The sequence below is a fragment of the Numenius arquata genome, chromosome 11 (assembly GCF_964106895.1).
Source record: "Numenius arquata chromosome 11, bNumArq3.hap1.1, whole genome shotgun sequence".
Taxonomy (NCBI): Eukaryota; Metazoa; Chordata; class Aves; order Charadriiformes; family Scolopacidae; genus Numenius; species Numenius arquata.
The window spans coordinates 4023788-4048872 of NC_133586.1; the positions used below are offsets into that span (position 1 = coordinate 4023788).

At 45.9% G+C, this 25085-nt stretch overlaps 1 protein-coding gene across 1 annotated transcript in view; it reads left to right on the forward strand.

The window, feature by feature from the left end:
* The first annotated feature begins 2870 nt into the window (after window positions 1–2870).
* The window catches only part of ADAMTS17 (ADAM metallopeptidase with thrombospondin type 1 motif 17), a 185713-nt gene continuing 163498 nt past the window's right edge, over window positions 2871–25085 (forward strand). Inside the window, exons 1-3 of the mRNA XM_074155909.1 lie at window positions 2871–2940; window positions 3627–3988; window positions 13650–13815. Of these exons, the coding sequence (XP_074012010.1) occupies window positions 2871–2940; window positions 3627–3988; window positions 13650–13815 (598 nt within the window). The remainder of the gene's footprint in view (window positions 2941–3626; window positions 3989–13649; window positions 13816–25085) is intronic.

The window sequence follows — 25085 nt, forward strand, 5'->3', positions numbered from 1 at the left end:
ACAGGACCACAGCCCCCTCCTGCCGCATGCGTTATCCTTATCAGTAACAATTTCGAGGCATTTCTGAAAAGTCCATGGTGTTAAATTAATAAAGAAAGCCTGTGTCTCGTTGGAGCTTTGGGATGTGGATTCAATAAAAACACTGCTGCTCCTAAGACAGTTTCCTCCTTTGTTGTGTGAGTACCTCTGTGGGGGCTTGTCCCTTGCTCCTGGCTCCAGCCCTTGCCAACACCCAGGCCTGCCTGTGATGTTGCCCCTGTTGTGGGGCATTGCAGCCTCTTGGGTCCCTGCCCAGATGCTCTGCAACTCTCTCCTGCTCAGCAGGGACCAGCCCTACCCCGATGCCTTCTATGCTGGCCAGCCCAGCCACCAAGCAAGCCCTTCTGTGCAGTAAGTTACAGATTTCTCTTTATTAGTGCCCCTCTTCCCCCACACTATTAAATTTATTCTTTCAGTGTATTGTCATTATTATTTTGGCAAAGGACTTTGGAAGGTGGGAGAAAGGGTCTTCTAAAAAGTTAAGCAAACCTAAGCCCCTTCATCAAACTGGTTTGAGAGAAAAGACAAGGCACCAGGTTTGGTCCCTTCGCAAATGAAGACGGCTGGTGGTCTGGGTTTAAACATGACTGTTGAGGGCTCAGGCCAGATTTGGCAGCTCACAAATCAAACTGCCTCTTGGTTTTCAGGAGTGGAGGATTGCCACGGGTGGAAGAACCATGGGGGAGCTGCTGCCTAGAGCTGCTGTGCCAGCCGGGGCCCTGACCTTGGAAGGAGGCACTGAAATTGTTGGTTCACAACAGGTCAGGAGGGAAATTCAGGCTCTGAGGTTTTGTTTTAGCCGTGTTATGTTACACTATTGACATACAACAAGGCAGTCCCAAACTGAGTTTTTGTCTCACTTGAATGGGTCTGGGCCAGTCCTTTTGCTTTGGTAACTTACTTTTTGTTGGAGAGCAGACTGAGCCTTAGAAGAGACAGGAAAATACAGAGCTATTAAATCTCACCTGATCTCATGTTAAGAAAGTGAATTTGAGCCATAGGTCTTGGCTTCACTCAGATTTTGTCTGCTGGGAGATGGTTGCAGGTCCTCAGTTTCACTCTTGCTGCTGACTGCCGGTAAGGTCCTCCAAGTGCCACCCCACCGGAGAGATGAGGAGCTTCCCCGAGACTGGAGCAGGAGGTGGAATGTCTGCATGCAGTCATGCCCGTATGGTGCTGCAGATGCCCTGCACGAGATAGGTCTTTTCGAGGTGCTACGCCAGCTCACCGTGTGCCACAGGGTGTCCCTCAGTGCCCAGGAAGAGCACAGCTGGCAGGGTGAAGGGCTGGAGGCAGTTCTAGGATTCCAGCTCTCAAACAGCCTCTCTACTTGCCACGGGAGAAGATCGCAAAGAAAGCATGGTTCTTGTTGCCTGCCCAGTGTCTGAAAGAGAGAAAATGGTGTTAACCCACTCATCTCTTACCACCTCTTTTCTTAGCACTACCCTGGTTGCCTGCCTTTGCAGGGATGAGCATCCAAATCTAATTCCCCTCTCTTGCGACTCAGAGCCATTACCACTGTCAGTACAACTCTGGACAATTCTTGTGTAAGTGCTGCACGGAGATCTGCCAGAGTCATTCACACTCTTTTATGGGTCTTCCTTTCAATTCTTCTACGATTTCAGTAACAAACTTGCAGATTTTTGCAGAAGTTTAAACTCCAGGACACTGCTTTGCTGGGCCACAGCAATTTAAAGCTGCTAACATGTTGGGCCTTTACTGCTTTCCACAACTCAGCCATGCCAGGAGCGCAAGGATCCGATCCAAAGCCCACCGAATGCAGCGGAAATCTTTCTACTCTTGGAAATCACCCTGCTGCCTTCAACAGCCCCTGGACCAAGCTGGCTTCTCCTGACCCCTGGGCAGCTGAGGACACACAGGGCATGCCCAGACCATCAGGTAGGAAGGAGCTCTTATGGCTGCAGGATTTCAGTGAAAATGGTTGCACTTGGGACGTGTCTTCCCCGCACGGAGTGGTGAGGGAAAGGGAGCTGGCAGGCAGCTTCCTCCTCTTCCTCTCTCAAACTGCCCTCTTAACTAGCTTGAACAACCTGTCCTCCCTATCATCCACCGCTGTAAAAAACAATTTTTAGACCTCCTGAGCTTTGTGCACTTGTTTCTTGTTTTTAGCCATGTGATGAGCGCTTCCAGGAGCATGAAAGATCATTGCCCAAAATCTTTGTGTGCTCATATATTGCCAACCTCGTTTTTTCCTGGTCTTCTGAGTCCTGGGGTCAGCACTTCGGATGGCGGCGGAAGAGCCTGCAGGACATGAAGGGATCAGCGAGTTTTTCAAGCGAACTCCTGTAGCAGCGTATAAATCCTTTGAGCAAGGCAGAAAAGGATATGCAGAAGATACCATGGAGGAGACTACCTGCCAGCTGCTTTTTGCCAGCCCTCCCACCCATGCCTCTCGCCGGGCTCCGTGGCCACCCACCCAGTGGCAGGTCAGCCGCCCCCCCCCTCCCTTGCATTGCCACCCCGGGGCACGGGGGGACAGACCCCGGCCAGGCCCTGCCCGGGCGCGGGGGGTAGAGGGGGCAGGAGAGGGCGCCCCCTGCCGGCCGCCCCTACCCACGTGCATTCCCCCCCCTCCCCGCCCAGCCCAGCCCTCCGCCCAGCGCCTGCAGCCAATGGGGGAGGGCAGGGGCGGGGCCCGACTGGCGCTCCCACCAATGGGCGCACGGGGCGGTGGGGAGGGGCGTGGCCGGGCGCCCACCACGCCGGGGCTGTCGGCGGCGCCGATTACTTTTTCCGAGGGCGGGGAGGGCTCAGTCCGGGCCGCGCTGCCGCCGCCGCCGCTCCGCGCTGGGCCCCGCCGCTGCCATAAAATGTTTGACGGCTGCCTCCTGCCTCTCGTGTTTCCCTGCCTGCTGCTTTGGGGACTGGACGCCGGCACAGGTAGCGCTTCCCTTCCCCCGGCCGTCCCCCTTCCCCGGCGGCGCTGACAAGGGTCCGGCGGGGCGGGCGGTGGGCGCCGGCCCCCGGCGGCAGCATGCGGGCGCGGACCGCAGGGCATGCACCGGATCCCCTGCGTGGCCGCGGTCCCAGTCTGCAGGATGAATTGCTCCAGGCTTTTGTATTTTCTTTTCCTGTCCTCTCGCTGCTGCTGCTGCTGCTGTAACGTTTCATGTGGAAAGCTGCTGACTGTCCTTGGCTGCGGCTTCGGCTTGCTCTGCTTTTCCCCTTCTCCCTGCAGATTTTTATTGGGGTTGGTGAAATGCGATGCTTGTGTCTGAGCTATATATTTTTTTTTAATGATACAAGTAGCTTTAGCATTTGCTTTATTCCTCTCTTCCCTGCACATTTTTGCCTCTAATATATATGTGTGTGTGTATATATAGAGAGAAATAAATCCCTTTCCTTCGCTGGCTCCATTGTCTCTGCAGCCTGTTCACAATTTCCAGTGCATGAGTCTCTGCACTGAAATCCGAGCGCAGGGCTGTCCTGCCCCGGCAGGACGGGGCGTCCCGGCGGGGAGGGTGACGGGGAACCGGGGAGGGGGCTGGCGGGACAGGGAGCCCCCGACCGCCCCGTCGGGCCGCGGGGGTGCGAGCGCCTGAGCCCTCTCTCCTTCTCGCCTGCAGCTGGCGGAGCGGAGCTGGAAGTGGTGATCCCGGAGCGAGTGGCGCTGGAGAAGATCCACCTGCTGCCGCCCGCCCTGCGAGGGGATCGCGGCGGCCCCCGGCGCCGGCGGGCGCTGCCGCGGCAGCGGGCGGCGGCGGAGGCCCTGCTGCTCCGCCTGCCCTCCGCCGGCGCCGAGCTCTACCTGCACCTCCGCCGCGACCTGCGCTTCCTCGCCCGGGGCTTCGTGGTGGAGCAGCGGCGCGGCGAGGGGCGGCGGGCGCCCGGCCCCCGGCGGCCCCCGGAGGAGCGGCTCTGCTTCTACACGGGACACGTGCTGAACCGCAGCGACTCCTTCGCCTCCCTCAGCACCTGCGCCGGGCTGGTACTGCCACCCCGAACCGCCTCCCCTCAGCGCGGGCCGCCCCCCCGACCTTCCCCCGGGGCCGCGGCCGGACCCTCCGCCGCCCCCGCCGGGCTTTTCCTGTCAGCCCCGGAGCTGCCCGACCCGCCGCCCGGCTCCCAACCCGGCGGAGGCGGGAAGCGGCAGTGGCGTCCCTGCCCCGCTCCTCACCTCACCTCAGCGCGGTGCCCCTCCTGCCCCGCTCCTCACCTCACCTCAGCGCGGTGCCCCTCCTGCCCGCAGCCCTGCCCGTCTCCTCGCCTCCTCGGGCCCCGGCGAGAGTCTGCGGTGTCCCCCGGGAAGACTTTTCTTGTCAGCCCCGGCTCTCTGCGCTGGGAGCTGCCCCCAGCCACCCTGCCCCGCGGAGGCGGGGAGCGGCCATAGGGCCCGGGCCCGGGCCTCACCTCAGCGCGCTGTCCTTCCCGCCCGGGCCTCACCTCAGCGCGGTGCCCCTCCTGCCCGCTCCCCCACTGCCCTGCCCGGCCTCTCGCCTCTCCGGGCCCTGGCGAGCATGGCTGCTGACCCACTGTGGGTTTTTTGGCAGCCCCAGCTCTCCACTGTGGGAGCTGCCCCAGATTCAGCCGTACCTCAGCCACAGTCCGCTGTGGGTGGGCAGCAGGGCCTGGGGATGCTGTGGAGGAGCGGCCTGGCTGACGGACCCTCCTCTTGTCACTGTACCCCTACCATCTGGTTGTTGGCTGGGTCCCGCTGTGGGGGATTTGGTCTCCTGCCTCCCCGGCTCGCTCCTGCAGCTCCACGGCTCTTCATCCAGCCCTTTCCACCTGGCTCGTGTGATCGGTGTTGGTGTGTGAAGGTGTTTTGTGGGAGCTGCAGTGTAGGGGCAGCTTGTTCTCCGGCATGATCAGAGGAACCATCCCGCTCAGGGATGCTTTTCCCACCTCAGGGGTCAGGATGTCTCTACATGAGGTTGTCACTTTTTCAGGTGGCTCTGCAGGGCCTGGGCTCTCCTCTGAGCGTCCTGATAAGAAGGGATGATCTTGCACGGGACAGCGTTTCCATTTCTCAGCGGTGAAGACTTAGATGCTTAAGACGATGGCTAGTTTGTAATTATTGTTGATAACTTGAAAGTACTTCAGAAAGTCACCAGGGCGTTACGCATATGTGGTCCTGGGATGTGTGCTTAGCTTCTCAGTACAGACCTGTTGATAGAGATTTTGTCTTAAACTTTGCAGTAAGAAGCATTTCATGTGCTCTGCGCTTGGGGCTCTGGCCTTTATTCCTGAACCATTTGAGGGCGCTGTGCCTCAGGTTTGGGGGAAAAAAAAAAAAAAAAAAAAAAAAAAAAGTGGTTCTGAGATGCTGAGTGTTTGAGTGGCTCTGTAAATTGAGCTGTACACCACCGAGGGCTTTCTCAGAGTTTAAAACTGATATCTCCAGTTCAAGCTTTAAATCACTAACAGCTCTACGCTTTTGTCACTAGGCACGTTTTGCTAATCCCGTTCATGAAGTGCTGGGCTTCCAAAGCTACCTACTCCTGCAGAGCTGAAAAGCACAAACAGGCAGAGAAGGAACCTTTTTAAAAAGAGGAATGTAGTTGTAGGCACAGTATTAACTGCCTGAGATCAGGGAATGGAGGAGGGGGAGTGGAAAAGATTGGCGATATTCCCAGTAGAAAAGTTGGAAAAGAAACAAGACTAGTTAGTCTTTGTTCATTACTCTGCAAATATGAGCCGCAATATTGTGATATCTGTTCGTATCCTATGAATTCTAAGCAACTAGATTGACATAACTCAGGTAGATGAACTTGGGATCAAAAAGTGTCGAAGGTGTCAAAGCTGCTCATTTGTGGCACCTCTTGGGGACCAAGGCCAATACTGCCATGTGTGTAAGTGACAGTGTTGGTAAAGCTCAGCTCACCTTTGCCTGTGGATCTGGTCCTGGGAGTGCTGAGAGTGGTGTGGGCAGATGTGTTGAGAGAGATGTGTTTCTGCGTGTTGGGATACTCCTTTTCTATTAGGGGAATCTGTTCATTTACTCTTCATTCAGATTATCACCAGGAATGGGAAAAGGGCTAAAAGCAGGGGCGTGATACATATGAGTGAGTTAAGGTTTATAACACCCTTGTGAACTCAAAACTAGAGAACAACAGAAAACTGAAGTGTCTTTAGGATGAACCTAAACTTAAGATGAACCTCATTAACGTTTGAAATGGTTTCATTAAATTGATCCACATCACCATGTAGACAGACCTTCTTATGGACCTTTTTGGCTTCTTAAGTCTGTTCTTAAACGTGAAACGTACTGGATCTTAGCCTGCTTTCAGTGTTTACGCAGCCTTTTTCAGTGGCCACACTAAATCAGCGTACCTGTAGTGAAAGCTACGCAAGTTAATGGTAAGGTGTTTTTTGGGATCAGAAGAATTAAGAGTTTGCCTCAAATTACCTAGAAGTCTTGAATCTGCCACAAGTGGAACTAAGATTGGGTCACTCTTGAGCCCAAATATGTTGCCTCCTATTCTGGCGATTTAAAATACCAACACCATCACTACAGAGGGTTTTGAATTTTCCCATTGCTTCCTTAATCCGTGCTTGCAGCAGGAAGGCTGAAGCTTTGTCCTCATCAGCAGCACAGCTTCACAGGTGGGGATGTGGACAAGGCCTGCACGCTGGGCTAGAGGAAAGACCTTGGTAGCAGAAACCTTGCAGCCTGTTTATCCTGGCATTTGTCTCCTGAGCGGTGCTAGTGCTGCAGTGGGAAGTTTCCTGAAAGCTCCAGCGTGGGAGTGCTCGTTGGACTCAAACTGGATGGTCAGGACATCTCGTTCGAAAAAGCTGGTCGCTCAGAAGTAGAGTAGGTAATAATACTGTATCCTGATCTCCAGCTGGCCCAGACTTTGTTGTAATTGTATGCTTCAACTATGCCATAAATCACACAAAAAGTGATATAAAATGATCAGGGCAAGTGGGGTTCTAATAAAAACAAAATCCCTGACACAGTGGCATGAAAACTGACCTACAACCGGACTGAGCAATTGCTTCCTGGTAGTGATACCGGGTTCCCAGTGTGGCACCTAAAGGTTGTGTTTTGTTTTTTAAACTCTGCTTGCAGATGCTGCTGTTAACCGGTGTGTGGTCTGTTGTAGTTTTCCTGCCACAGCTTGCAATTGCATCGAGAAGGGTGGCCATACCCTTGTAGCTATGTCAGGCCGTAGCGCGTTTAGGACTGGTGTTCCTAAGGTCTCACCTGCACAGTTAAAGTACTGCATGTGAGGACACTCCAACCCTCCTCTTCCTTTTGACAGCCTGGGAGTTGCAGCGTAGACAAGAGGTACTATGTTCCTGAAAAGCGTTACTGCCTTCAGCTTGGCGGGACTGTATCCCGTCTGGGTCATGCAGTTGTGGAAATACTTGGATTCTGACCGCACCGCAGGACTGAACTGTCTCCCTGGTGCTGGGGAGACACGGGCAGGAGCGAAGTTCTGCAACTCGTCTGACCAAGACCAGAAGACAGTAGGCAGTTCAGGAAATTGGCTCTATTTTGGAAAGTTCCAGTTTTGTAAGGCCACAGTATGTGTTACCTTGAGTTGAGTTGTGTAGTGAATCACGGTCTCTGCTTCTAAGTCGGAGATCAGTTCCTGGATGACATATTGTTAGGTCTCCCTCCAGCAAGGAGATTCCCATTTGCTCAAGACATCTCCAAACAGCTCATCCATTGCTTTCAGGTGCAATTGCACAGTTAAGTTGTGACGGCTGCTCTCTGTGTGCTGTCCTTACCCTCTCTACAGAGTTTGGCAGAGCAGTGTTACCTTCCATAGAGCTTTTTTGATTGAAGCCTGGAGAGCATAGTAGACGAGGCCCTTTCAGCACCATGAATTTGTGATGTGATTGCAACAATGCTTTCTCTGAGTCCTAGCAGGTCTTATCAGTCCTGCGGACCCAAGGTAAGAGAGATAGGCAGGTTTCTGTGCCTTTTTGGGCAGGCTTCTTCCCCAATTGTAATGTGCGATTCCCAAAGACTTCGTTTGATGTATTAATTTAATTTTTTTTTTTTTGTACTAGGATCACTTTCACACACTGAAGTGCTGGACTGCTGTCCGGTCTGTTGGACCACAATGTCAGTACCTTACAGCTGGTGTCAACTTTTCATATTTCTTGTACCTAAAGTTTTTGAAACAGCTACAGTTTTAAGAGGGTCACAGATTCCTGTTAAAATGAGCATTAGGTTTTGACTTGGAAATGAGCTTGAAAACTCTTGTCTGTTCAGGAACCTTATCTGAAAGCTGCAAATCTCCGGGATGCATTTAGAGGCAGAGGTTTAACTCTAAGTAACTTCTATTTTTTCATTTTGAAATCTGGAATCTCTGACTTTAAGTAGAGACAGGTCAAAGAGCAGTCCTGAACCCAAAGTGGATTGTCCTTCTTAAGTGAGATAGGAGAAGAGGTTGTGGCTCCCTCTTGTTCAGGCTCATTCATTTAGCTTTTTCACACCACATTTTCATCTCCTTTGAATTCAGTGAGACTTCCTTGTGCAAACTGGATCACTGGAAGTGAATGATACGCAGTACAAGGGCTCACGGAATGAGCACAGTGCTGTTCTCGTGGATAGGATGGAATAGAGTAATTGAAGCTACACCATAAGAAATACATTTGGATGCATAACTTCTTCTAGGGGCTCTGAAGTGCCACTGATTTCCAGGTGGGTGTAAGTGCCTATGCAGGATGTCTCAGTGTGGTTTTGGATCCGATATAGAAAGCCAGTCAGGGCAAAGAGAACTGAGTAGATTGGACTGCAGCCTCCAGGGAACGAGCAATAACTCAAAGGACTCCTAGTGAAATGGTAGATCTGCTCTGTCCTTGGGGAAAAAGAAGAATAATACAGAAGAGGCCGCGGACTGTTGGTTTTAAGCCTGACTCTGGTTATCAAGGGGAGAGGAAGTGATAAAAATGGGCACTTCAAAGGGCACTTCCCCTGATGGTCTGTCCTGTTGCTTAGTTACTTTAGATTGGTGAATTGTCACTTTGGAGGTCTTTGCATTTCTTCATTGACTGTAGAGGGAGACGATGCCTGGTTTAGAGCAGATGTGTGAAGCTCTGTGAGGTCAATCCCTGTCCAGTGGTAGTGAGTGTTTAATGTGTGCAACTGGGCGGTGCTGCCCTTCAGGTGACTGCAAGAGCCTCTGCTGCTGTGGGAAGCAGGGCAGTGCAGGCATGCTAGGATTATAAGATGATACGATATCCCCTGAGGAAACCTTCAGCTCTGCTGAATTCTCCTGTCTGGGAGAGGAGCTGTCTGGCATTTATCCACAGCTGGTCCACAAGCTGAAAAGTTAAACCTCTTAAAATTACCATGCTGGGTTTCTTTGTGCTGGGATTTTCTTTCCCCTTCCACAGTGGACGAAAGGGAGAGCACGTTGTGGTCTTCTTGTTTAGCAGACTCGGAGACTGGGGCAGAGGTGCAGCCGGATATTCTGGGGTATGATCTGCTCTCATAACTGGGTGTAAACCTGAAATGACACTGGAGCAGGACCTCAGTTACAGCTCTTGTTTTAAATTTGCTTGAATTGCACTCGTAAATGGTAACAAACTTAGAGCTGAAGCCTTGTTAATAAGGACATGACTAAAAGCCATGTGAAGTTTATTAAACTGTATTTGTGTTGTGTTTTGTTCTTCACTTTAAATATTGACTTCCTTTTAACTTTGAGGAAATGGTTAAGCTAAGATTTACATTGTAACAGTTGAGAAATCGAGAAGGGAATGGAATTTGTCAGATGTTTAAAACTGTTCTCTTTTCAGCGTGTTCATATGTATGTAAGTAATGAACACTTAGGAGCAAAAGAAAAATCTGTTAAAGATTCAGCATTTCACAGATCTTGTTCAAAGATGTTGTGAAAATAAAAAGGGCTGGAAAAACAGTGTAACTGTTGGAGAGTATTAACGTGTGGGAAGGTCCAGAACCATGTGCAGAGAACACTGAAGATTTGGATTCCTGTCCCGAGTTAGCCCTCGAGCTGTTGTAGCTCCACCAGTAACTACCAGGGGACAGAGACAGAACAGTGAAGCCAGCGGAGCAGGACGATGTGATTACAAATGCTATTTCAGTGCCAGCACTAACAGTCCCGTTGTTACCGTTGTAATTCCAGTGATAGGGTGTGAGGACCTTCCTCCTGAGGAAAATCTCCAGTGGCAAGGAGGAGGATAACGTGTACAAGAAGAGTGAACTACTGGTAGCACAAGAGTGGATTAGAGAGTGAGCAGATTGCTTGCGTGACCAATGTATGTATAAAACTCTGGATAAGAGCATGTGAGAATATTTTGGTTTGGTGGTTTAGAGAACAGGGACTTTTTTGCTAGCGAGCAATGCTAAGCTGACTTCTGAATTAAGGATATGAAATATCCTTAATATGAAAGCTACAGCCACTGTTAAGCACAGTGGTGAGTGGGGCTGTAGTGGGAAGTGTGGATTATTGTTTATTTTAATCAGCTTGTCAGTTTGGTTGCCTGCCTTTTTGAGGCTGAAATCATTCCAGCCTTTCCTGTTAGCCGAGCTGTGCGATTCTGTCAGCTGTACGGTTCTGTCATACTAGCTGTAAAATCCAGTTCAGATTAATAATGCAGATGATGATGAACTTCTCTGCCCCTCTGAATTTTTGTGCTCCTGATGACTCCTGTGTCTTGGGTGCTCTGGGATGGCAGGACTGGGCAGCAGCCGCTTTCCTGGACACTAAGCAATACTGGGGTCTGGCACAGTGGCAGGTCCTGTTCGTACGGGCTCTCACAGTGAAAGAAGGACGAGGGGGAGTATCCCCGCTTTTGATATGCATCTCCCCAGGCAAAAAATTGGCAGATCCAAAACATTTTATTTAATTGGAATGATTTCCAGAGATGTGGGAAGAATAGCTCTGACAGTTACACGGTCTTCTGTTTTACTTCTTTATCTTCAAAATCCAGCTTTCTGCTGTCCCTGAACATCACACAGACTAGAGAATAAAAGCACAGAGTATTTGCCTAGTGCTGATGTCTGATATCTATCTCATGCTGAGATTAGCACGATATAGTTTCTGGTGGTTGGAGGATTTGAGGGAGGCAACATGAGGAATGCATTTCTTACAGAAAAAGCAAAATAATGACCAGAGTATTGAAGTTACCAGGTCCAAAAGATCTCATCTGGGCCAACAGGTTTGAGGACTCTTCAGAACCCAACTGACAAGTTTGGGGAAAATTTTAACTCCCTAGGAATACTTTACAGGCCCAATCCTGCAAATCCTTCCTGCTTGAAACTCTACTTGGCTTGTCAGATTAAACTTGAGATTGCTTCTTAACCTATTCCAGGGTGAAGACGCATGGCTCTTTCACTCCATAGGTTTCACAATTCCAAAGCAAATGTGAAACATAAGTCCTTTCCAATGGTTTAAATTATTTTCACACTTGATGCCAGAAAGTTGGGATAATGTCGGGTGGTGATGAAACTGACTACTTCTTATATATTTTTGGCACCAACAAAAATGGTTGGCAGTCTTTCAGGAGCTCTGGTGTGGCTTTTAGTACCATGGCACCAGATTTACAACCTTCTTCTAAATAATTAAAACCTATATTAAAAGGGGGGGCTGGGGCTACCTCCCAGCTGGAAGATTGGAACGAGGAGGGGAAGTAGTGGAGAGCATCATAAAGGAGGCTGGAAGAATAAGTCACTAGAGCTTTTGCTGTCTCTGAAGCATTCTGACAAAGCCCAACTTGTAATTTAAATGAAGAGGCAGCCCTTTGGGAAACTCCAGGGCAGAGTGGGTCTTGTAAACAGGTATGCATTCTGTGGGGCCAAGAAATAAAGTCAATTATTCTTCATACACGGGAGCCCTTCTGGGAGGCGTCAAGGCATTTTATACTTAATCAGTGACCTTGCCCAAAGGGCAAGGTCTGTTTTGAAAGACCTCAAAAGAGGTGTCTCTTGTCTCTTTTGAGGCAGGGGACTAATTGTTACCACTGTGCTTTCCAGCCATAGAAAATAGAGACACTGATTTTCTTATTTTTTTTTTTCCTTCCAAGTGCACTTTTGAAATTAGTGACCCTTTCTGAGAGACGCTGGTTTCCCCTGAATGTTATTCAGTTAGTACGGCTGTCAAAAGAGGATAGCTCTCATTTCTGTTAGCAGAAATTCCTCTTGCTGGAAGTACTAGGCCAAAGGGATTTCCTGGGTGTACGTGAGGACTGAATTTGGCAGGGAGGTGTGGAAATGTACAATATACAGTATGTATGTAATGTATATTATAAATCATATTAGTACAGTCAGCTGTTGAATATATAGTATTTGCATGTACGTGCAGAGCATTTATTTGGATGGTTGCCTGGCTGGCACAGAACACAGTGGGAGGGGCAAAAAAACGTCTGGTCTCTCTTTGTATGTATAGGATGGGTGTTAGAAGCTTGCAACCCAGCAGGACCCCTTTGTGAGCTTCTTTACCTCTAAGGTGTACCATAGGCGCAATCTGATGCCTCCTGAAGCTTCCTGGTGCTAGAAGGAGAAGTTGGGTCAGACCTAGTGAGTTCTCTCAGGGGAGTATATGGCAAAGAGCTGTATTTTGAGACTTTTAATTGCAATATAAATAATCGTTGGATTAGTACAATGAAAAGTAAGAAAGAAGCACTCATTGTACATACTCACATTCTCAATGTGTTATAACCTCAGTGTTGATTACTAAACCTGGAGGCTTTGTTAAGTTTTAGGGTGATATCTTTGCTTTCTCTCTCTCCTTTTCATGCCAGAAAAGGAGTGGAAAAGGCATAAAAGAACCTTTAAAACTCTGGGTTGCAACTAGAGGAGGGCTCTCCTGGGGCAGAAGCTGCCTTCCAAAGATGTTCTTGCCAGCCCTGGTGTAAGGTCTGGACTTGGTGCAAGAAAGGCAGGGGTTTAGTACTCTGACCTGTTGTCTATGGAGTCTACTGTTATTTAGACAAGGTCTGTCTTCCTTGTGTTACTTATTCCAGGGATGGTGGAAAATCTCATAACTGGGAAGGTACAACAGTCCGTTCTCAGCTTGACCTATGAAAACCATGGCTTGCAGGGAGAGCAGTGCTTACTGTGTGGCCCCTGTTGTAGTCAAGAAGAGGTATTCGGTCCCCATACAAAAAAATGTGGGTGGTTCTGCAAGTCACTTACAACATCACTTCAATTCACTTAGTGTTGTCTGCCAGAGTGACATACATAGGTGGCCTCCTGTTTGCAGACAATCTCACCCTTTTGCTTTACTGAGATAATAAATGCCATTTAATAACAATGTATTTCTAGCTGGCAATTGGAAAGGTGATTATGAAAGCTTTTCTGTTAATAGAATTTACTTGTCCTCATGTGAGCTGAGCATCTCATAAGACATACTTATTTATGCTTCCAGCTTGAGTGCTGTAGCTGGAGGGAGAGGAAGAAGAGTAAGGAAAGGTGTTGACAAGAACCCCCACCTTTTATTTGTACCTGTACAGTGCACAATGTTTCTAAATAGTACTCAGTGACATAAAAAATAAATATGAGAAGGAGATGAAGTTCTTTAGTCTGTATTATGCAGACTGAACATGATCATAGTCACTTTACATTTTCTCACACTTAAATAGTGATGGCAGGGAAATGGTCTAGGGGTTGATAGACAAGGTTAGGATACCAAACTGATGGGGTTTTTTTTGTTCTCTTTTGTGGACAGGTTGGCTATATCCAAATTGGATCAGAGCAGATGCTAATACAACCAGTGAATACATCAGAGACCTCATTTAGTGGAAAAGAACACTTCATCAGGCGTAGACGATCCACAAAATCAAGCCATCCCACGAAGTCGCACATTCCTGATGAGCACTGCAAGGTTGTAGCAGGTGAGCTTGAAGTGGCTCAAGAGAACAGCCATGAGTATGCAATTATATTTTTAACTGTTGTTCTGCCAGATATGTCTGTATTTTGTAATTCAAGTGTTCAGGCAGCTGGAGCTAGTGAAAAATGGCATGCATTAGCGAATCCTTCTGCTACTTCAGGCAGAAGGAGCCACATCACAAATACTAAAATTGTAGATTGTTAGGACATATGCTGTTACATTCAATTTATTGGAAGATAAACTTTATGATGGGTCAGAGTAAAATTCTGCTTTAACCATGCAATGTGACCACTGCTCAGAAAGGCATTGACAATGTTTTTAGCAAAGGCCCAAATTTTGAAACTGCAGTCAGTGGTGAGGGGAGCTCTTTTATCTCTAGAGTTTTCCTTTCCTCTTTCCTCTAGAGTTGTGCCAAGTAGTCATGGACAGGTTGGTGATCCTTGCATTTCAGGATGTGGAAAGGGTCACTGCAGATACTTTCATATAATTTAATCTGAAGTATTATCTGAGGAGTCCAGCTCCAGGGATCCAGCTCATAACAGCGTGGAAAGATAACTGGAGAGGGGAAGAGATGGACCATTTCTTTTTTAAAACAATCTACTTTCTTTTTCAACTTCTCACATGTCATCATTTTTACTTCTGTCTAGCAGAGCACATCATCCATAATAGAGTATATCAGGGTATACGGTCAACTTTGTATGTATTTTTTTAATTGCTTTTGTATAGACTTACGTGCATTTGAAACTGCCAGATGTAGCTGAGCAAGGTAATATTTTTTTAACTAGGAACTTGATTTTTCTTTTTCTTTCTAGTGTTTGACTCGTCAAACTTAAGCTCTAGCTCTCATGCCATAGGAATTTTTTTTTTCTTTGAGTGGCAACTTTTAAATTGTTTGCTTTAAGGTTTTGTGAGATAAATTTAACTTTTTTTTTTTTTTTTAATCTTTTGCCTTGTGTTAGAGGGAAGGAGCTCACAGAGGTAGCAAAGAAACTTTTAAGTTCTTTAGTTTTCCTGGAGATCTGTGAATCCAGGTTTGAGGTCCGAGTCCAAAATGTGATCGTGTGGATATCCCATGGCGAACTTTATTCTAGCTCAATTGTATATTGAAGGAACTACATCTGCGACAGCAGGGAACCTGCGTGCATTAGGTGGTGGAGTGCTTGAGCAGTTCTTATCTGCCATTCTGTTACGCTGGCTGTGGATACAGTAGCTGCTGAAATGCAGATGTGCCTGGTGTGTATGAAGCTATTCTCAACCAAACAACAACCTCTCAAGCAATTTCTAGTGCTTTTGTGCTTAAACGGTTTAGCAATATGAGGTATATTGTTTCAATGGGACTTCCTGAGAAATGGCAATGACTTGGATTTCAGTTGTGTGTCTGGCAGTTAACAGTAGACATTCCCTAATGCTCTGGATTCAGTTTCCAGTGTCGTGCTGACACACCTTGCCAGTGTTAAGATCCTGGTCTTAAATCCTATGCATCTCCATGGGTATGTGAGGTGCTGGTTGCGTGTTCCAACTTGTCAGTCTTCAGTTATGATCCAGCGTGACAATGTTAAAGTTGGTTTTTAAATTAAAAAAAAAAAGTGATGCTTGTGGATCTCATTTTAAGCCCTAGAGTCCCCATTGGAATGGGAGACTAATAATAAGGAGATCCAATTCTTGGGTCATGGTCCTCCTGCCAATATTTTTCTCCTGTCTTTCACCTTCCTCCAGTCAAGGCACCACGGAAAGTCAGTAGCTTTACTATATTTTTGCATTATAAGAGCATGTGCCTGTGAGCTGCTGCAAACCTTGCTGATGTTCTAATGCCTAACAGCTGAAACCCTGAAAAGATATAGCCGTCTTGCACCCTTTTCGTTTGGGTGGGGTTCTTTTGTTTGGTGTTAATAATAAAACAGCTGTTGATAATAGTATTTCCTATCATTTTTCAAGAGAAAATGGCTACCCCTATTCACTGATCATATCCTGTCTTCTCCCATTTTTAAAGCCAAACAATCAGATTGTCAGCTTGTATAAACAGGTCTAGTTTTTGGCTGCTTTGGAACAATTGAATTTTATCCTTTCTGGAAATCACTGTGGGTGGGTTGCATAGAAGGTATTTTTTATGAACTCTGCAAAATCTCTTCTTTAGGTTTCAGTGTGCTTGTGTATTCCGTTCCTTTTATTGCTCTCCTGCCCCATTACCCTACCGATATTCCAGCCTTCTACTGGATGGACTAAATGGAGGCAGCGGGTCCAGGTATCTATGCTGTCTTCTACTGGGCTGCCAAAGGGACAAAATGGGAAGCAGGATGGCAAGTTTAATGGGTGCAAGAGTGAGACTCACTGGTATGGGAACAGTTGAGTGGTCAGGAACCTTCTGCTCATAAGGTTGCCTCCTAGCTGACACTGCTTGTTGCTAAATCCTGTAGCCAGGACCTTTATTTTCTCTTGTGTGGAGTTGAGCTCAGCGGGTTTATCATTCCATGGGTTCAGACTAAGCCAATCTTCTTTCTGATTCTCTGAGTATGAAATCTTGGTTCTTCTTAGAGTTACAGATCCCTTATGTCTCTTTTTAGAGGAATTGTCAGAATTCAACATCACTCTGATTTCCTAGCCAAGTACTGTAGGTGCTGCAGCATTGTGTTCATAGGAAATTCATTACAAAATTCCTATACTGTAAAAGAAGACAGCCATTAGTTAAAAGCTGAGTTGACCAAAATTAATCCAGGAAATCTACCTCATCCTTTTTGCCACTGAACGTTTTGACCTTCTCTCTAGGGGCATGGTGCTGCCTGTCCTTGGAAGAACTGAAATTCCCTCCCTGAGAAGAGGGTCTAAAGGAAAGGAAACTGGGGAGACACTGGGTAATTATATGGGGTCACAAAGGGAAAGAGAAGGTAGATGAGAGAGTACTAAGGCATCAGAACTGTAAAAACAAGAAACTGAAAGGAGACACTGAAAAAAACTGTTTCCAGTAGCACTTACTGCTTCCTGAAGACTTCTGTGGACATGCTGCTTTTCTCTGCTTTGTCTAAAAGGGAATGTGAGTAGACCCAACAGTTGCTGGGATCTTTCCTGCAAGTTTTGTCTTCCTCAGGTTGTTCCAGAGGTGACTGACAGGCAGGTTGTGAACTTGGTGGCCCTCATGGCGTGGGCTATGGGGACCCTTGGTCTAACATGATATGGTTGCATTGTGTGTCAGCAAAATTAATTGCATACCTGTTAGCTCATAGTTGCCATAGCTCAGCTTATGCAAAGGTGATAGCCAGGCCACATGGGCTGAGTGTGTATCTGAGTTCAGAAGCAGGGAGGTTGATAATCTGATGTCAAATTTATTTAAGGCTGTGGATCTTGTTCTGCGACTGGATGTTTTCCTGCCTGATGCTAATCGAGGGGCTAAGCTAGGACTGGATTTATGGCAAGTGTGGGCTTCTCTGACTCTTGCATGAAACCAGGATGGCTTTAGTCCCTCCACCAGCAGGTAGGTGAGGAAAATCTGGGACAGTGTGATTACCTGCCCTGCCCCAAGATCTCACAGGAGTTTGCAAAACAGCTGGGAACAGAATTCATATCCCTTGGGTGCTGATTCTTTGTGTTGACCACAGGCTGGCTGTGCTAAAAAGAGAGCAAATCACCCGGCAGCTGCACAGTGGGGAGTGCTGCTTGCTCGTGCAAACAGCCACCGCTTCAAGTAGCCGTGTCATAAAATAATGAAATTGCTCATGGGCTTTGCCACTTAAAGGCAGACTCCTGAATGTTTTTCATTGTTGCGGGAAAGAAATGTAAGTCATGGCTGTTAATAGGCTTAGCATGTTAACGACCTAATTGACTCCTGTCTGGTTTGGATTAACTTTTGTGCACAAGGAGTTTAGAAACAAAAAAATTAATCCTGTCTGACACACCAAAGGTCCATTCCTAATGAAATTGTGTGGAAATGATGATCTAGGGGCATGCTTCCAGAGTTTCTCCTGGGATAGGTCTATTTACTATGGTACTCACCAACATCGGCAGAGTGAAGGACTGATCAGATTTGTACTAGAAGTTATTTTTCACCGGCTTGTAATTTGGCTCACCCAGGCTAAAACTTGGCAGGAAAGAATGGCGGTTGTAAATACTTAGGAAATATTCACATGCTAGACATTTTAGATATACATCCTGTATTGTGAAACAATATAAACAGAAAAATACATGTTTGCGTAAATACAGTATAAACCAAGTATTTTTCAAAGCCACGGAATTGCCATGCTTGGGCATTTGCCAGTCCTTTGCTGTTCTTGTATTTTCTGAAAAAACAAGAATCACCTCTAAAGATATTTTCCTCTTAAAATTTTGTAATTCAGCAGTACCTGGCATGATCTGGGGTTATTTGGGATTCAAATAAAATACAAAGTATCAAAGGCTGAATTTTTATTGTTAATTATTGATCTTGTCATAAGAATTTAAACAGGGCTAAATTGCTCAATGGGAGATTTCTACCGGCAGCAATGGTCCTGTGAGGTATGAACTTAATTGATTGTAAAAAAGAGATGCATGAGGATGTAATGGCTTGTGTGAGTGTTTGTAGGGGGAGGAGGAAAGCATTTCAAGAAAGCAAAATGAACTTAATCAAGAAGTGCCATATGTCAGCGCTACTGAGGGGACAGAAAGCACAGCTTTCCAAGAGCATTCCTCCTGTGTTCCACCCAGAAGTGTGGTACTTTCTTCTCAGCTGTGGGAGAGGGAAATGGAGCTGCACGGTTCCTTGGGGCTAGGTAATGCTAGCAGTCTGGTTTGATAAGTGGTTGTTAAAATCTCTAAAACAACTCCTTTAGTCTAAGTGGCATAACATGTCCTACAGCACTTGAAATTATTTTTAGAGCTGCAGGAGGAGTTTGTGGGAGCCAAATTTCTCCTGGAATAATCTGTGTAAGAGGATTAATCTGGCTGTAGTCAGGAATGGGAAAGTACTTAGGGTCTTGCATGACTGGATCTTTGAGATTTGAATCTGAAAGTGCCCATTAATGGGTTAAAGAAAATCCCAGGCCTGTGGATTCAGGGCTGATGTTTTAATTCCTTTGTTTAAATTCTGAAGTGCTCCAGCAGCAAAGGACGGATCCTCTCACCATGGGCCAGGTGCTATTGTTAGTCATATGATATGTGTATACGTATTATTTTTATCACCTGTCATCCAGCAGGAGAAGGAGTTCAAGTCACAATGCACATTTCTGCTCAGGCATGAACATGAGCCCCTGTGAGGCAAACAGAAAACCTATTAAAAGGTTTCCAGGTGCATATGCTGTGAGAGGGAAGGAAGGAAAGGTTGGGTTTCATTTGCTCTGAAGCATGGCATCATTAGGAACATGGGAAATAGCTTCACACCAGTGATGTGAAACACTTCTTCAGTTCTCATCTCTAGACACTGGGCTGCATCTGGGATATAAGCCTGCTATCACATGCTATTCTGATTTTAAAGAATGAATTTGACAACTTTCTTGTCAAAGGTCCTGGACTAGTGGCCTTTCTGGAGAAAGGATGGAGTCATAGGGAGCTTTCTAGGTTTTAATACATGTAAGTAAGAATTGCGCTACAGGTGAGCTAAGTGAGGTGAGAAAAAGATTACTTTTAATGCATCGTACAGGATTTTTGCAGCACCCTCAGGTTTGGCCTAGACCTCCATGAATAGGCTTCTCAATTTATTTGTGGGGACAAGAGGTAGCTGCAGGGCTAATCTGTGTGTTGGCATTATCTGTGATTCCCACCCATCTCTAACCCCTTAGGAAGAGCTCATGGCAGAGGGGAAATGGGCAGACCAGAGAGGACTGAGGGGGAGCTGTACCATCTCCCTTATTAACCTCCTGTACCTAAGAGTGGAGGTAGCAGACACCTGAGACAGGGCTTCTTTCATTGCCTTGTCTTTCTGCGACCTTATAATATATAAAATAAAGCTGCTTCTGCATGACAATATGCACCACACCTTCAGCTGCAGTAAATTGGTATCGTTATGCTAATTATCATGGAACAACAGTAGTTTAACTAATTTGTTGAGATTTGGTCACATATTTTGCATGTTTCCTATGCCATCAAAGTCTATAGATGGGAAAAGTTTTTCAGTTTTTCTTGGTGAGAGAAAATACCAATGTCAAAGACAGAATCAAACCATGTTATGGAAGCATAGGAATCTCCTCTAACCATGTCATAAAACTTTCTATTTATTTGGGAAAAGTAAATTCTGTTATAACTTTTCCACATCCCCAGTGATGTATTAAAGTCCCCTTACATAGAAGGGATTTGATATTAAAATATGGTCCAGGAGCATGAGAGAGAATAGCTTGTCTTTGGAGGGAAGGTTGTTATTTCATGTTTATGATACAGACCTCATAAATTACTCTTAAATGTGGGTTTGCTTTAAACTCTTTTGTCAGTTTAAATGAACGAGTTTTCATTTAATGCAAATGTGCTGCATGGAGAGAAGCATATAGTGAAAAACAGGAAGACCAACATTTTAATTCGCAAATAACAATGTGTGGCTTCTCTGTCTGGTTACTTCTCAACCTGTTTTAACAATTGATCAAAGCTGGTAATAATTTAAAGAAGTGGTAGTACGCAGGTATCAAATGTAGGGAATGCTTTCCCTGAACAGGTATAAATCCTAAACACATGTTACTGCTACGTTGCATTTCCTCATCTTTAATCATTGTCTCTTAGTTGTGTTTTCTCTGCAGGTTTGACTTGGCCTGAAATAGCAGTTATTATGGCCAAAAAACATGTGCACTAAAAATAGAGAGATGTAATGCAACCTGTATTAGTCCATATTAGGAAGCATCTGTTGAAGAATTAAAGCAAGGATTTCAACAGTGGGCTATGCAGAAGATATAATGTGATTAAGTGTTTGCAAGCGTAGAAGTATTCCCTGTATCAGAAATTCAGCACTTCACCCATGGGAGTGTGTCTCACTTGTGTGGATAAATCCCTTGGTTTTTCCAGCTCCCTGGTCTTCCAAACAGGGAGTCTGGATTTTCTGTGTAAGTGTGTGATTGTTTCCTTATGGCTGATAAACAGCAGCCTTTTGGAGCAGTCTGCCATTCAGAAGTGTCCTTTTCTATCACATGGGGCAAGTGAAATTTTATTGCCGGTCTGTTCTGGATGAAGCCCTCAGCATGAGGGCAGTGTGGATAATGTGGAGCAGGAGGGACTCCAGTTTCTTCTTCCTGTACTGTCAAGGTGCAAAAGAGACAAAAAAAGAGGACCTGCAAATACATACACATAGCCTATGGATTTCTTCCTCTTCCAGAGCAGCTGCAGAGTAGAGCTGCACTGCTCCTTCACTTGGTTCCTAATAAAATGTAGGGCTAGTTTCCATTGAAATTTAACGAAATCCAAACTGGCAGGTGGAAATGAACTAGGTTGTCTGGTGTATGCTGTCCTTGTCTGGGGATGTCCACAGGTACTCCATTGGTCATTCTGGCCAAAAAGGCAGCCGGGTGGCTCCAAGGAGACTTAAGGTACCTCACTTACCTTTCAGGTGTCTTTGTTTTTTGCATATTACCATAAATCATAGCTCAGGGTTAGAGCCAGGAGTTGGAAATTGGTACTCTGTTGGCCTCAATTCCTAGTGGACCTTCAGCAGATCCCTTGGGAATCTCACTTACAAAAGCTGCCAAGTATTGGGCGCCTACATATTTGGGTGGCCAATATGGGAACACTTTGGGAAAGGTTTTGCCTCTATTCAAAAGCTCTAAGCTTCCTTTGAGGTAGTTTGTAATTATGAACGATCAGTCATAGATGTCCCAAACTGTGAACTCACGACTGAATCATAGAATCACAGAATCTTAGAATGGTGAGAGTTGGAAGGGACCTTAAAGATCATCAAGTTTCAACCCCCCTGCCATGGGCAGGGACACCTCCCACTAGACCAGGTTGCTCAAAGCACCATCCAGCCTGGTCTTGAAGGCACAGAAAATTAGAGGTCATTTAAATTGTAACCTCTGACTCTCAAAAGGTTTCTTTATTTGCAAATTTGGGCTACTGCCTCTGAGCTAGCAGCAGTACCAAGAGCCTTTGAATCTGAAAGTTGCTCAATAAACTGCCAGTTTCTTTCTCGGCTGATCTGTTCCCTGTGTAGTTTGACATATCTGTATACATTAGGGATTAAAAATAACTGTTACGCTACTCTTTACTTCACTTTGACCTGCTGAGGCAACACCGTTAATGTAAATGAGCCTGTATTGTTCACTGGCTTTTGGAAATCACCAGAAATAAATCGCCTGTCTTTCAAGGAGGTCTGTGCCACCTCCCTCAAGGTATAGGTGTAATGGTGAGGTCAGACTGTAGTGGGAGAGCCCTTGGTTTGGTAAATTCCTAAGCTCTTCCAACCTCAGCAGAAGTAACTGGAGTTGAGCTGCCAAAGCCCAGGATGAGTTGGTAAGGCTGGCAGTTGTAAAAACATGCTTTGCAAACTAAGTACATTCGCTAAAGACTCATTAAAATAAAATAAATCTGGAGGCCAATGATGCCATTTTTCATAGTATAACTGCAGCCAAACATCTTGTAGTCTCTGAAGTCCTGAAGTGGATTAGGACTGTGTTTTGTGATTGGTCTCAGATCTGCTGTGTTTAAGCGGTCAAAACAGAGAAGTCTGAATTCAGAGTCTTTTGTACATCACTCCTTACCACTTTGACCTAATTATATTTGTGTTACAGGATCTTCTCCCATGGCCCCAAGCAAGGTGGAATCTTTGTGTGTCTGTCACAAACAAAGGAAATAAATTTTGCTTCAGAGAATTTACAACTAGTAACAGAGAAAATCAAATATAGGATGAGAAACCGAGGCACAAGGACTAAGAGGAAGCAGCAGAGCAGATATTTCCATTCCCAGTTTAAGTCATACCATTAAGCCAAGCTCACTGTGCCAGCTTTCTGCACCATTAAATTGTCTTCTCTGTCTCACATGAGTGAGTCTGTGTTCCTAGCTGGATGGAAAGCCTACAATGAAGGTCTGCTTTTAAAAGGAGATGAGTGCACATAGTTCAGGAGGTGGTAATCTTTGAAACCCTGCTGCCAAATTGAACCAGAGAGAGGACTGAGAATCATAGTGCTTACCCGGTGCTGTCTTACAGAACCTGCTATTAAAGACAAAGTCCTGATGTGTTATCTTGACGACTGAGTATGTTTTGCAGAAGAATAAGGTTTTAACTGATGTGTCCAAGCCACAGACTAGCTTGGATAACAATCCTTGCAATAAAATGTCTGTGGTGTTTTGAGATGCAGCACAGGGTTCATGACTTCTGTCTCAAACTCGTTTGCTGCTCTGTCAGACAAATAGTCATGAACTTGTGATTTGATGTGAAAGTGGCCGTGTGAAAATAAACCACAAACAAACAACAAAAAAACCCCAAACATTTTCAGGAGGTGGATTAGGGAGCAATGGATCATTCTGCTATGCAGTGATTTTTCCTACCAGTTGATGCATGATTTTGTCAGCCATTCTAGTCAGAAAGAAATTGGAGGTGCATAATCATTTTGTAGGGCAAGGCATTAAAAATGAAAGGACAGCTCTTAATCTGCAATCAGCTGTGATCTGAGTGAGCAACCATTTTTAATCCCTGAGCTTCAGATTACCCACTGGCATCAGCTACCTGTGGTAAATCTGAAATCCCATGCTTTTAATCGAGGTATAAAAGTCCAGTGCACAGGGACAATTTTGTGTTGTGTCCCGACAGTGGTGAAGGGAGCTCCACGTTCCTGTGGCTGGAAATAGATTGGCAAGTGCTGATTGTGGCAGCAACTCCAATAATGTCTGTTCCTCTTAATTTCTTTCTTCAATCCTTGCTTGTGTTTACTACAAGGTGGATGCCACAGGAAAGGTGTCAAGGAAGCAACTGTGTGGAGCAAGGCCCCTGGAGCTGAAGTGTGGTTTCTTTTTTGTGGTTTTTTTTTTTCCTCTTCAGGAGATCAGTGTTTTGAAAAGAATCTCTCTGTTGTTGTATGGATGAAAACTGCAGCTTCAAGGTAACCAACGCACAGAGCTTTGGATTTAAAGCCCACAGGAAGCAGTCAAATGATGCTTCTGGTGGTGTCTGTGAATTTTGAGCTGGCCCCCTTTATGTGCCTGTGGTGATCTCACAGCTCAGAGCCATCCCGTGCTCTGTGGTTGCTCTTTTAGCTCAGGCTGTGTTAGCGCATATCCTTCAGTGGGCTGACTTCTGCAGCCAATGTTTAGTCATCCTGGAAGTCTCAGAGCTCTAAATCTGTTCAAATTTGTCTTGCTTCTAACCATGAGCAACTTGATCCCCAGGCCAAGCAAACGAAGTTGCCGACTTCTATAGCTTGTGTGCATCCACCATGGCGATGCTGTACAGTCAGTCTTTTGATGAAGCTGTTCAATTAACAGTTTGGAAGCAGCTCTGCTGTCAGATCCAAACATGAGGAGTAGATTGATTTAACTGTAGCATATTTCTTTTGAGGTGTTTTTAAATAATAAACGCACTACTCTATGTTTTGACCCACCACCCCTTGATCTTAATTCAAACTAAGAAGGAAGCCTGCCTGTATTCTGTGTAGGTTTTGCTTTTGCAATGGTCTGGGGATGTAAATTCTACAGCTCGCTTCTGCTTCCTGTTTCACTTCCCTCCTGGGCTTTACCTTACACCTTGCTTTCTTGATTTGAAGTGAAATCAAGTCATTATGCTAGAGTTGAAAGTTTCTTTGAAATTAGTGCAGTTTCTAGACTAAATAATAGCAACGTCTAAGAGTCATAGATACAGTATAAAGATCATTTAAACACAGAATTGATAGCGTTTTGAGAGGTGTTTATATCCTATGTCTGGTACCAGAGAAACGTTGTGGCATCTTGTCCCTCTTATAATTCAGCAAACTTGCCCTTCCTCTGATTGATGTATGGTTTCAGGTTAGCTAGTAAACATTTACCTCAAGAACTTCCTTTATTTCATTTCTGAGCTTGGTTTGTGTGCAGCATCTCCTATTTTCTTTCTCTTTTGCTTTGGAGAGGTGATGATTTTTATTTTTAAGTGAAACTAATAAAACCTGCCTAATGTGAGTACCAGTGAAAGATTCTCTAGAAGCTCCTGGGGCATAAGGAAAACTAATGGTAGCTGTTTGCCGCACTCGTGTGCTCTCTCCTTCCTTTTATGCTTCTGAAGTAACAGCATAAAGGAAAACGGAGCTTGCCCTCCATGTGAGGGTATATAGAGATGTTAAAGGGGTCATGGGTGGAGGGAAGTCAGCAGGCAGCTTCCTGAGGAAGAACTGGAGAGGATTTTTAAGGCAGCAATAGTAAAGAGCTTCTAGGGAG